General features: G+C 29.6%; 1 protein-coding gene across 1 annotated transcript; it reads right to left on the minus strand.

Moving 5' to 3' along the window:
* Window positions 1-274: 274 nt before the first annotated feature.
* On the minus strand, window positions 275-5,295 carry LOC127265037 (uncharacterized). Its single transcript, XM_051294688.1, has 15 exons — window positions 5,136-5,295; window positions 4,897-4,976; window positions 4,680-4,797; window positions 4,407-4,585; window positions 3,972-4,054; window positions 3,721-3,905; window positions 3,086-3,147; window positions 2,785-2,881; window positions 2,559-2,678; window positions 1,973-2,092; window positions 1,758-1,878; window positions 1,523-1,679; window positions 1,025-1,097; window positions 687-814; window positions 275-606 (listed from the first exon to the last, which is right to left on the minus strand). Exons 1-15 carry the CDS (start codon window positions 5,224-5,226, stop codon window positions 484-486), a joined length of 1,737 nt encoding a protein of 578 aa, XP_051150645.1. The 5' UTR covers window positions 5,227-5,295; the 3' UTR covers window positions 275-483.
* Window positions 5,296-12,024: the final 6,729 nt, after the last annotated feature.

Genomic DNA, 12,024 nt, shown 5'->3' on the forward strand with positions numbered 1-12,024 from the left:
GGAGTATATATATATATTCTTTTTTCACCAAAAAATACTATATTATATATTACTAAATTTTTTTCAAATTCATCGAAAAAAACCATAACCCCTAGATTGATTAATCAATAATCATTAATGCATCTTGATGCTGATTTGAGGTGAAACCGCAACCTTAATGTAAACATGCTATGAAAATAAACGACCCCTCCCCCTGTAAACATTAGGGGTCCTCGATTTACATAGTGAGTGAAGTGATGTATTACGATAAAAAATTATGAAAATTAACAAAAAATAAAGGAACACAGCTTATATGTTTCTTATTCCAAGTGTAAAAATAAATCTCTAAAAACAAATATGTAGCTGCGGAACAATATAAACTAAAACACCTGTAAATTCTGAAAGTTCAGGAGATATCGAAGAATTTTTCTTATCTTTCTGTTTTTTCATTGTATGGCATGGCATGGCATCAAGGGAAGAATCCACATTGAAGTCTGTTGCAAGTTAGGACAAAGCATCCTTCATTATAGCGCGATGGGATAACTGCTGCTTGTAAAGATCACGAAAGATTCGATATTTAGCATCATGGTAATTCCTTACATTTGCATCCTTAGAGGGATACACAACCTGCAAGCGCCATGCCCGATGAGATGAGCTTACGTAAGTATCAAAGTAGAGATTGCAATAACAAGGAGTTGTTTTATTACCTGCCCAGCTGCATTTAGAGCTTTCATGGATTCTCTTACAGTGGAATACTTTTTTGAAGCCACAGCGCCGAGAATTGCAGCGCCCAAGAGGACTGATTCATTTTCCCGGGGAAGGACTATAGGATAACCTGATCAATTTTTATAGTCACTCCAAATATGTCATCTTGCAAATTCAACAAAAGAAAAGAATTGCGAGAAATGAATTCGAGTTTGTATATGTCGTATCACAAATTTTGATTCTGTATATCATAGCTTGTTACGAGACATTCTTTACTTGCACTTCACATTGAATAATCACGGCAAATAGAAACACACGCATGTAGAGAGAGAGAGAGCACCTGTAATATCAGCATGCTCTTGAACGAACAATGAGTTCTTTGTCAGCCCGCCGCATGCAAGTAGGGTGTCGATCTGATTGCAGAAGAATTGGTAAGGACATAGTACACCAAACACTAATAATGAATAGCAAGTTTGGGATCAACATTGTTTACTCCCTACGACTGCTAACAATTATTTCATACAAAAGTAACAAAATATGCCTTTCAAAATGTATTATTTATTAGATATAGGCCCTTACAGTCCAATAATATTTTAGGCTTTAGATACATTACAAACATATAAAGTATTATGTATTTTAAAAATATAAGAATGCGCCACAAATATGAGATACGAGAGAATATAGTAAGTCTTTAATGTTGTTTATGATTTCGAGCTCTATCATATGTCAATAAGCACAAAACATACTCTCTGCATGTTCTAACTTCTAACTAAGTATGCATAATGTGGTGAAATGGCAACTATGAACAATATTGCAAAACATAAAGTAGTTTTGTTACTTTGTGTCCATGAGCGTTGCAGTGCTCAACAATATGCCGTGTCCCGTATGCAATTCCCTGCACTGTTGCCAGGTACAAAAGCGCCAACTGTTTTTCACCCATGTCGAGTGTCAATCCGCATATCATCCCCTTTGAAATAGGGTCTGCAACAGGAGATCTAAACTAAAAACTTAAGAGACGTACAAAAATGACTATTTTGAAACAAGGAAACAATCACTTTCAATCTAGCTTTCACCTATTTCCATGAAAATCTGGTAGGACATGGATGTCGTTACTCAAAGCAGCTAGAAATGGAGCTCCTGATTCTTGCTTTATTGATTCCAGTGTCTCGTTAAGAAGTTCAAATATCGAAATACCTAAAAAAAAAAGCCAATTATGAATATTATAGAAAACATTTAGGCAAGGGATAACACACAAATGACATGCAGTATATACCGAAACACAACTCACTTCGAGAAGCAGCTTTATTTATGAGGCGTGGGGAAGCAACATGACTTTCAATAATGTAATCAAGTAATGCGCCTGTGGCACTCTGGCCTCCTTCTGTTAGCCAATATTGCGGCACCATAGCTAAAGATATAAAACCAAACGATTTATAGGCGTGTTGTACCCATTGCATAATAAAAAAATAAAAAGACATGGAAATACCTATTCTGAAATAACACATACTTGAAATACGTCATTTAAGATCAACCAACAATTAAGGAAATTATTCAGCCACTTTGTCATACGGAAAGTCAAGCATTCCAGTTCGACCATACGATTTACTATACAACCTAAGTTGTAAAATCAAAATTCTTTCGGGTGATATTAATGCTATCCATCAGCCCTTAATATTCAATGCTTTAATTAAATATGTAAAACTCCATATCCATGCTTCCAACTAGATGAAATAAAAAAAGGTACAAAGAATGAACATTGATCATTAGAGAGGCACCAAAAGATGTATCCCAACAGAAAGTTAGTGTCTATAAAATAAATCATAAAGCGAAAAGTGGTTTTCATAAAAAAAACAAGTTTATATATATTTATATACCTGACCAAAATGGCCCCCACACTCCTGGAATGAACAATTTGCTCTTAGAAATAGCCATATGACAAGTGGAAGTTCCGCATACTAACACCATTCGATGACATATTGCTTCTTCATCAACCTCTATACATGAGTTATCAATAATATTTAACAAAGGAATGACCACAAATAATATCCAACATGAAAATCTTACATTGTTGCGAGAAACTAATATATATATATAATTAACCTTTTGAATCAGACACACTCTCCATCACGCCTACGCCACCAGCATGAGCATCTATTAATGATGTACCAACCGGTGTCCCAGCTGCCAAACCCAGTTCCTGAAAGCCAAAGTTGCTTCTTAGCAGAATGAGTGACTTAAGATGAAGTTGATCACAGTTTTAGATTATTTATTGTTATTATAGAGCACATTAACAGAATACTTTCATTTTTAAAAGAATTCACATTAACATCATTACTGTAGTGAGTTTAAGAACTTTGGGAGTATCGGTTAAAATGAAGTGATCTTTTTCAAAGTTTCTTACTTTTGCAGCTTCTGGGGTCAGTCCTGAGCCCAAAGCATGACCTGGAAAAGCTACACTTCGCCCTGTAAACATTTTATTTCAAGAAAAGTTAAGAAATAAGTACGTAAGTAATATCATGTTCTTAATTCAAAGAAAACAACTTACATAAGCAGAGTCAACGATAAGAAAATCACACTCGTATGCAGAACACTTCTATTTGTTTTCGCTTTCTACAGACAAAAAGGTTGAGGAACCTATCTACCTAGGTCGTAGAATTGTTGGGAATTTCTTCATAAATGTATCAAAGTCACTTAAAATGACACATAATTTTAATATCTTTAATTGACTAGTACTTAACAACAATCGGTTCATTCAAATGCATTATTTGAGGGGAACAAAATCATCTCCACTCGCTTTAGGAACTGTATATAAGCAAAAATATTTAGACGCAACCACTGCACTACTTCTATATTTTAATACGTATTTCAAGGATAAATTCAAAATGCAGGCTAAAAGAAAATTGGAGAACAAAAGAACAAAAATGCACCATCTTCCACACCAAGTTATCAAAATGGCCATTTGTGAAACACAATATGCATAAAAGGAACAATTGTCACCAAGCCACGTTATTAGGAATAGGACAGCAAGAAGAATACCAATCTTGGAATGATGACCATCAATAAGGTCACCCAATCCAATGTCCTCCCAAAAATCATCATCCCAGCCACGAGCTTCCATGTCCCGAGAATCTTTCTCATTAATCTGCTCCATGTGTGCATGGCCCAAATAGGTCCACTTGCAAACAGTTGTGCACAGACTTCGAGTGTCATCACCTGTAGCTCTAAACAAAATTCAAATATAATTAATATATCAACGGAAGAAACCAATTCAACATGGACAAACATACCTGTATGATAGCCAATCACTTAGATCCATCCACCTAGATACCATTGACCAAGATTCCGGTAAATTTTCTTTAACCCACAAAAGCTGGAATTGTAAATTAGTAATATTAGATATCTATGAGACAATTATAAGGTACTAATGGTCATATGTCTATTCATTGATCCATAGAAATCAAGAGAAATTTTAAATGGAATGACAATATGCAAATCAACAAACAAACCATTGAAAAGGATCATAATAGCGCGATGTTTTAGCATGAAAATGTCTTCCACTGATACTATAAAATCACTCCTCTACATTTAACATAGATACATGATGTATAAATCTCAAGCATTGTCTTATTCACTTTGACACCCCGAATCAAATAGCTCTATGAAACATGAAATAAGAATTGCCAAACAATTGAAAAACACACACTTCATATCTGCGCAATTACCTTTGGAGGTTCCATCTCAGGAGATACAGCCCCACCACAATATTCCAATACAGGCGATTTCGAAGAGTTAATTCTCTCAGCCTGTTTTACAGCTCTATGGTCCATCCACACAATAATGTTTCTTCGTGTGTCCCCAGTCCATGAAACCGTCACAGGCTCTCCATCATAATCCACAGCAACTACACCACAAATTAATTTCAAAATTAGGCCATAAGCTACACACATGTTCCAGAATGCTGCAGCTGTATGAAAATTCCATCATCATTAACATACCAAGAGAACAAGTAGCAGCAAAACCCAAGCTGGTTACATCCTGTCCAGAAATATTTGCAAGAGAGCATGCTGCTTTCACAGCCGTGCAAATTGCAAGCCAAATATCAGTTGAAGATTGCTGGATACAAGAACATCCATGAGAGAATTTCAAATTTCTAAACTTTCTAAGTACGATAAAAGCAAAATTATGTATAAAAATTTCAGAATTTTCAATAACCTCAACACAATCACCATCTTTCCATATTTGTATGGGGCAACTAGAACATCCACAAAGGCGTCCACCATCATCAAAAATGCCTGCATTAATCAATCGAAAAAACACAACAATTGCAGTAAGCACTTATTGGAAATTCAAACAACTCGAAATCCAATTAACCAAACACAGATTCTAACTCTTCTGCAAATTCACACACAACAAAATACCCTACAAACTTAAAAGGTTCAACAAAATACTACCAGCACGAGCACTTCCAGTGCCGACATCAACGCCTAGATAAAAAGAGCCGGGACGGAGGTTCGCCGGAGATGATTGCGACGTCATTTCCATGGCGGACAAGCGGTGACGTTGGATTCGAAAGTCAACCAGTGCTTTGCCACGCCTCTGTTGTCAGCCAGACATTTGCGCTACATTTGATATCTCGTCCCCTTTTATAGTCTCACAAATTTGGACTTTTTACTTTTTTTTCAAAATTACATTATATAATTATACCTTTTCATTTTGAAAATTGTTATAAAAAATTAATATTTGATTTGTGCTATAGACAAAAAATAAAATAAAATCAATGTAATATTTTTAAAAAATAAAATAATACTACTAAACTTTCAACATTGTAATTTAAACAAAGTTAATCGAGATATGTTTTTGATATTTCATACTCTCTCTTGCCGTCTCAAGTATTGTGTCAGTGTTATATATAGACGCAAAAATTTAGAAAAAGTATGATTAATTAGTAATTTAAAATGTATTATTAAAATTAATTAAAATATAATACAAATAAGTATAGATTAAAGTTGATTATTTTTATTATATAATAGTTATTTTTACTAATATATTTTTTAATTATTTACTAATTATATTATTTATTGTAACGCGGGCATTTTTAATAAAACGGATTATGTATGATGAAAATTGTTTGATATTAAAAATTTATATATAAAATAATAATTAATAATATTTTGTTTGATTTTGTTTTAAAATGGAGTGTTTAATTTGAATTTTGATTTAAATGATATTTTGATATGATATTTTATAAGAAAAAAATAATACTATAATTTTACCCTAAACATGTGCATGTTGAATAATGTTTATTTATGTTTAAAAAGATACAAATTTTATTTTTAAAAATTTATATTATGTTTATTATTTATTAATTTAATATGGGTTTGTTTCCCAATAATTTTTTCTTAACATGATTCCTAATGAGTATTAATAAAATAATAGAAAAATACAGTATATACATACATCTAAATAATATAAATCATAAATATTTTTTCGTTATTTAATTATCTATCTATTCTTCTATTTTAATTCGTTCTAAAACAAAATATATTATTTTAGTAACCCTATTACCTACCTACTATTAAAATTACTCTTAAACTTACACTATATTACAAATAAACCATAACAATAAATTTTTATCTTAGAGGACATTATTCCTACTATACCCCATATTAGTAATCCTAAAACTTCATGCAAAAAACAAAACAGATAGATAGATATGAGACGGAGTGAGTACATTTTTATAAAAAGATAATGATTCAACAAAAAATATTAATTTTTATATTATCGACACAATTCACACGTACCTCATAACAAAACAAAACAAAAAAACCTCATACTAAACCAATATACCGAAAATACCGTACACCGTTTTTATATTTTGATGTTTCGTATGTAAAGATAATTGAGTATATTAATACCAAACTTATTATTTTCATTTTTTTTCTAAATTATAAAATAATTTTTAATTTCGATGTTTCGCAATGAATCAGTAAGTGGCTTGATTTATTATGTGCTAAATCAGGTATAACTAGACATAAGACAGTTCCCTATATACCCCAGTAGAATGGGGTGGCAAAACGAATGAATCGAAGTCTTATCGAAAGGGTGAGGAGCATGTTAAACTCCCCAGGTATTTCAAAGAGTTTTTGGGGGAAGCTATGATTACGGTTATATATTTGATTAATAGGTCTTTTTCTGTGCCACTTGGAGGAAAAATGTCCTAAATATGTATGGTCGGGTAAGGAACTTGATCTTTCCAATTTTAAAGTATTTGATTGTGCTGCATATGTTTTATATAAAGGTGATAAACTTGAACCTAAAACTATTAAACCCCATTTTCTTAGGTTATCCTTTAGGAGTAAAAGGATATAGGATGTAATTAAAAGATGAACCAGGTTTTAAGGTACTAATTAGTAGAGATGTCACCTTTAATGAAAATGATGTCTGAATATGCCAAATCCTGAAATTAACTTGACTTCTAATGTGGTGGAGCCAAATAAGGTGGAGCTAAATAAATTGGAAAATTCTGAAATACTACACGACAAATCTGATTCTCATGATAAGTTGCCTGCAAATGTCTTATCTAATATTGATAATTCTGAATCAGAATATGAAAATATAGAAAACTACCAACTTAAGAGAGATAGGACTAAGAGAACCACTAAACAACCGTCTAAATATGATGAATACGACTTGACTTTCTATGCTTTTAGTGTGTTTGAGACGTTAGATGGAAATGAACCTAAGTTCTATGAAGAAGCTTTTAAATTTAAACATGCTGAAAATTGGCTAAATGCAATGCGTGATGAAATGAATTCTTTTCATGTTAACAATACGTGGATTCTTGTTCCTAAGCCTACTAATTGTTCTATTGTTGACTGCAAATGGATTTTCAAAATCAAAAATGAAAATGATAATGTTAGATTTAAATATAGGTTGGGAACATAATGGTTCACTCAAAAGAAAGAGATTGGTTACACTGAAATATTCTCACATATAGTCAAATATACTACTGTCAGGATAATGCTTGCATTAGTTGCTCATTAATTGAGAATTGAAATAAATTGATAAATCCCCTACAATACAAGCAACAGAATTTTGTACAACTAATAATAGTCCAATATCAAATTATAAAATAATAAATTATTATGAATAAATAACAATTTAAATATTAAATTATAACAAAATAATATGCTACAAAACTTACATGTTTTTATTTTATTTTAATCTATTTTTTTAAAAGAAGCAAATATTCAAGCATGTCAATGTGGCACTATAAATTACATACAATAAATTAAAAGTTGTAAATTATATTCGATAACATACAATCAAAGCAAAACAAGGCGGACACTCTACAATGCTAAAAATTGTCTTATAAATGATAATCTGGTGGTGTTGGGATGGATTCGTGACCCTGAGGTCATGAGTTCAAACCCTGATGCTTTCAGGTCTTGTCTGTTACATATAGTTCGTCTAGTGTGACTTGTCTTATCGGACCTAGTTTACAAGCTATTAGATTAGGTTGGGGGGTTTATCTAGGGCGCATCTCAAAGGTAGCGGTTGCAGATTCCCACGTTATAAACAAAAATAAAAATAAATAACATCAAAATTTTTACAATCAATTTTTCTAAACTATCTAATTTGGATACAATAATTTTTTTTTTTAGTAATTTGAGTTAAAAAATATATAAAAAGTTGAGTGCACTCCGAAAGCCGATGGCTATTGGTGGTGGCAAGATAAAAGAAAAAACAAAAGAAAATAATTCATCCATGATTTTTGACAAGTCGGGTAGAACAAATAGATTATTGAAAGTTATATTTTGTGGATTATAATTAATTGGCAAGTTGAATTGCGATCTTGCTTGAAAATAATAATAATAATAAAAAAATCCACAAATACTTATGAATACGAAAGAAGAATGTGAAAATAGTTACAAATTAGAATTTTGTGTAACATATTTTTCTCAAATCAAAGTTTCGATTGACGATCGAGGAACGCATTGCAGAAGAGATTTCTCCAAAATCAAAGCTCTCACGAACAATTCGAACACCAAGAATTGAGAACCGTGTTGAGAATGTTGTGTCAAAATATCAATTAGATCCCAAAATAAACTCATTCGCACCATTAAAAATAAAAGTTCTCAAACGTTCTTGGCGTCTCACAACCTTTTTTGTTTCTTGATGATAGTTGCTTCACCTTGTCTTATTTATAAACTTAATGTATAATACTTTTTCCTTAATTATCTCAACTAATAAGATTTAAATTTGAAATATAGAAATATATAAATAAAAATATATATAGATATATAGATATTCTTTCCTTAATTATTTAAATTTGTTTATTGTATCTTAAACTGATATAATCTATTAATTTAATATTAGTAATATATATTTATTTATGTGAATTTCATTCAATATTTACAAAAATCATAGAAATATATGTGACAATCAACATATTGCAAAAGAATTTTTTATTTATGCCCCAATTTTGAATAGTCATGAAAAATATTAAATGACAATATTTGTAACACGTAAAAATATTACAAAGGTTTATTTATTTTAAAAAGTTGCAAATAAGTTTCCCCGAGGAAAAAAACATTGTGAATATTTTCATTACTTAATTGTAACTTCAAATAGTCACAAAATATATACTATGATTGTGCGAGAAACAATTCAAATTGTTGCCAAATTCGGTGACATTTTGTGATACTCCGGCCAACAAGTCATGCAAGGCCGGACGTGTCGGGATCATAGAATGACTCCACAGGTGAACACGAGTCCTCTCAGCGCACTTTGTCCTCACTCGCGCGCATCCTGAGAGACTTTTCAGGGGTCACCCATCCTCAAATTACTCAAGAGTTAGTTTTTTTTTAGTAAGGTTTCCTAAAAGGAATATGCACATTATTAATATGAGTAGTCTATTCAATCTATTTAACATATATTTAACCTTGGATGGCTTGACACCGGTTCATCCACGGTGGCCTAGCACCGACCCAACTCCGGAGGTATTACACATTTATTGTAACAAGTCAAATTTATCGGAATTCTATTGAAATAAGAACATTGTAATATAATTATTGTGTAGATATCATTACTTATGCCGTGATTTTAAATAGTCACGGAATAAATTCCATGACCATATTAGTAAGAAAAAAATATTGTACATATTTCTGTTACTGTATTTTTATTACTTTAAACAATTGTCAATATAATTAATCCGTGACAATGAAAAAGTTGCGAATATTTCCATTTTTTATGTTATAGCTTTAAATAGTCATGAAATATATTTGTAACAAAAGAAGATGGTGTAGATATTTTTGTTACTTGTATTGCAATTTAATTTAATCTTGAACAATTCCGTGACAATTTGTGTCATAAATCATATTTATCGTCATTTGTTTGCAACAAAATCTATGAGATATAAATACTAGAAATATTTTTGTGACTTATGTCGCTACTTTAAATAGTCACGGAAAATAGTTTATGACTTTTTCTACAATTATTTTGACACTGAATAGTCCGAATAAATAAGTTATGACATAATATTGTCACAAATTTGTTGTCCATGACTTTTCATTGTAGCGAAATTTAAATATGTAACAATTCTCTTTGACTATTGGACTGTTTTCTAGTAGTGTTTTTTTAGAAGAGATATAGAAATAAAAGGGAGTAAGTCATACATGATTTATGATATTGTATGTTATGTAATTAATTAAATTAATTTATATTTGTTAAGTATATTTTAATTTAATAAGTTTTAGAAATATGTCAATTGTTATGACATACAAAACTAGAAACTGAGTCAATTGTTATACGACAGATGAAATACATATGTAATAATGAATATTGTTTTAAAAATATTTTTTTTTCATACAAATATTATGAGAAAAATATAATTTTCTGATTCTTACATTCCGTAAAATAAAAAGAACTATCCTTGAAACCTCATTTATATTTAAACAAATAAATTTGATATAATTAAAGAAAAAAAAAATCATGTTCCTAAAAGAAGTTTAACAATACGTATCGATAGAAGAAAAAAATAATGATCCACTCATTCAAATGAAAATTTTAGACTCTGTGTAGAGAGACAATTTTGGAATTTTGAAGTTTTGGAAAAATTTAAATTTAAATTTAAAAGTTTTGAATTGAAAAAAAAAATTCAAATTAAAATGTGTTTAGGTAAAATTTTTAGAGATGTTTGAATAATTTTCTTTTTATTGTACTCCCTATATCCCATATAAAGAGTAACATTTACTTTGAATAGTTTTCTTTTTATTGTACTCCCCATATCCCATATAAAGAGTAACATTTACTTTTTGCACGTATATTTTTGAATACTAGTATTATATTGAGTTATAGTAAAAAAGACGAAAATGTATTTGTGTAATATATTATAAGTTGGAAGAACATTTATTATGTTAGGTAGGTACTACAATTACTAAATTAGAAATAGTATCTTTGTTTTGGGACGGACGAAAATGAAAAATAGAACCATGTGACAAAAGGAGTAATATAAATAATGTTCTTGATGATATAAAAATAAAATATTTATTTAATATATTTGATATAAAATTAAATAAATTTGATTATATATATATTAATATAAATATAATCAATATATATTATTTTATAAAAAATAAATATTTCTTAAACACAAAATTTTAAAATTAAAAGTATAACATTTTTATTACTATAGAATAAATTTAAATAATATAGAGTATATGTAAGAGTAATAAAAATTACAAATATTTTGTTATATTTATATTTTATAATATAATATATTAAATATATTATTAGTGTTAAGTCTAAATTATTTGAATGAGATTCACCTCAGTAATATGAAGTAAAGATTTTGAAAACTTAGGCTAGAATTTATATCGTGAATTAAAAACAGCTTCAATCCCAAAGTGATTTATCTAAACAAAGTCTTAAAAATAGAAAAATTATTTTATAAATTTGTGATGATATTTCAAATGCATTTTGGAATAGGAAAAAAATAACATATTATTCAACTTCCATATGATATTATTTTATAGAAAAGAAATATTACAATAAAAACTAGACCAATTCAAATGAACCATGAATTATTACAAATATATAAAAAAATTTTCAAAGGGTTTGTTTGTTTAGTGTTATGATTTGTAGGATTTTTTTTAATGTAAAATATAAAAAATAGTGTCGGTAATATAAAATATAATATTTTATATTGAAGATTGACTTTTGTGAGTGTATTATATATATATTGAGAATAATATAAAAAAAATGCGATGTTCAGATATTAGCTATTAATTACAAACTCTTTAACAATGTTTTTTAATGGATTATATATCCTATTTCAAA

The sequence above is a fragment of the Andrographis paniculata genome, unplaced genomic scaffold, assembly GCF_009805555.1.
Source record: "Andrographis paniculata isolate CXL003 unplaced genomic scaffold, ASM980555v1 Contig71END, whole genome shotgun sequence".
Classification (NCBI taxonomy): domain Eukaryota; kingdom Viridiplantae; phylum Streptophyta; class Magnoliopsida; order Lamiales; family Acanthaceae; genus Andrographis; species Andrographis paniculata.

Coding starts and splice junctions, on each gene's coding strand:
- LOC127265037 (XM_051294688.1), bottom strand. CDS start 5,226: ATGGAAATGACGTCGCAATCATCTCCGGCGAACCTCCGTCCCGGCTCT. Junction 3,906..3,971: donor AGTGATTGGCTATCATACAG/GTATGTTTGTCC, acceptor AATTTTGTTTAG/AGCTACAGGTGATGACACTC. Junction 607..686: donor CTCTAAATGCAGCTGGGCAG/GTAATAAAACAA, acceptor TGGCGCTTGCAG/GTTGTGTATCCCTCTAAGGA.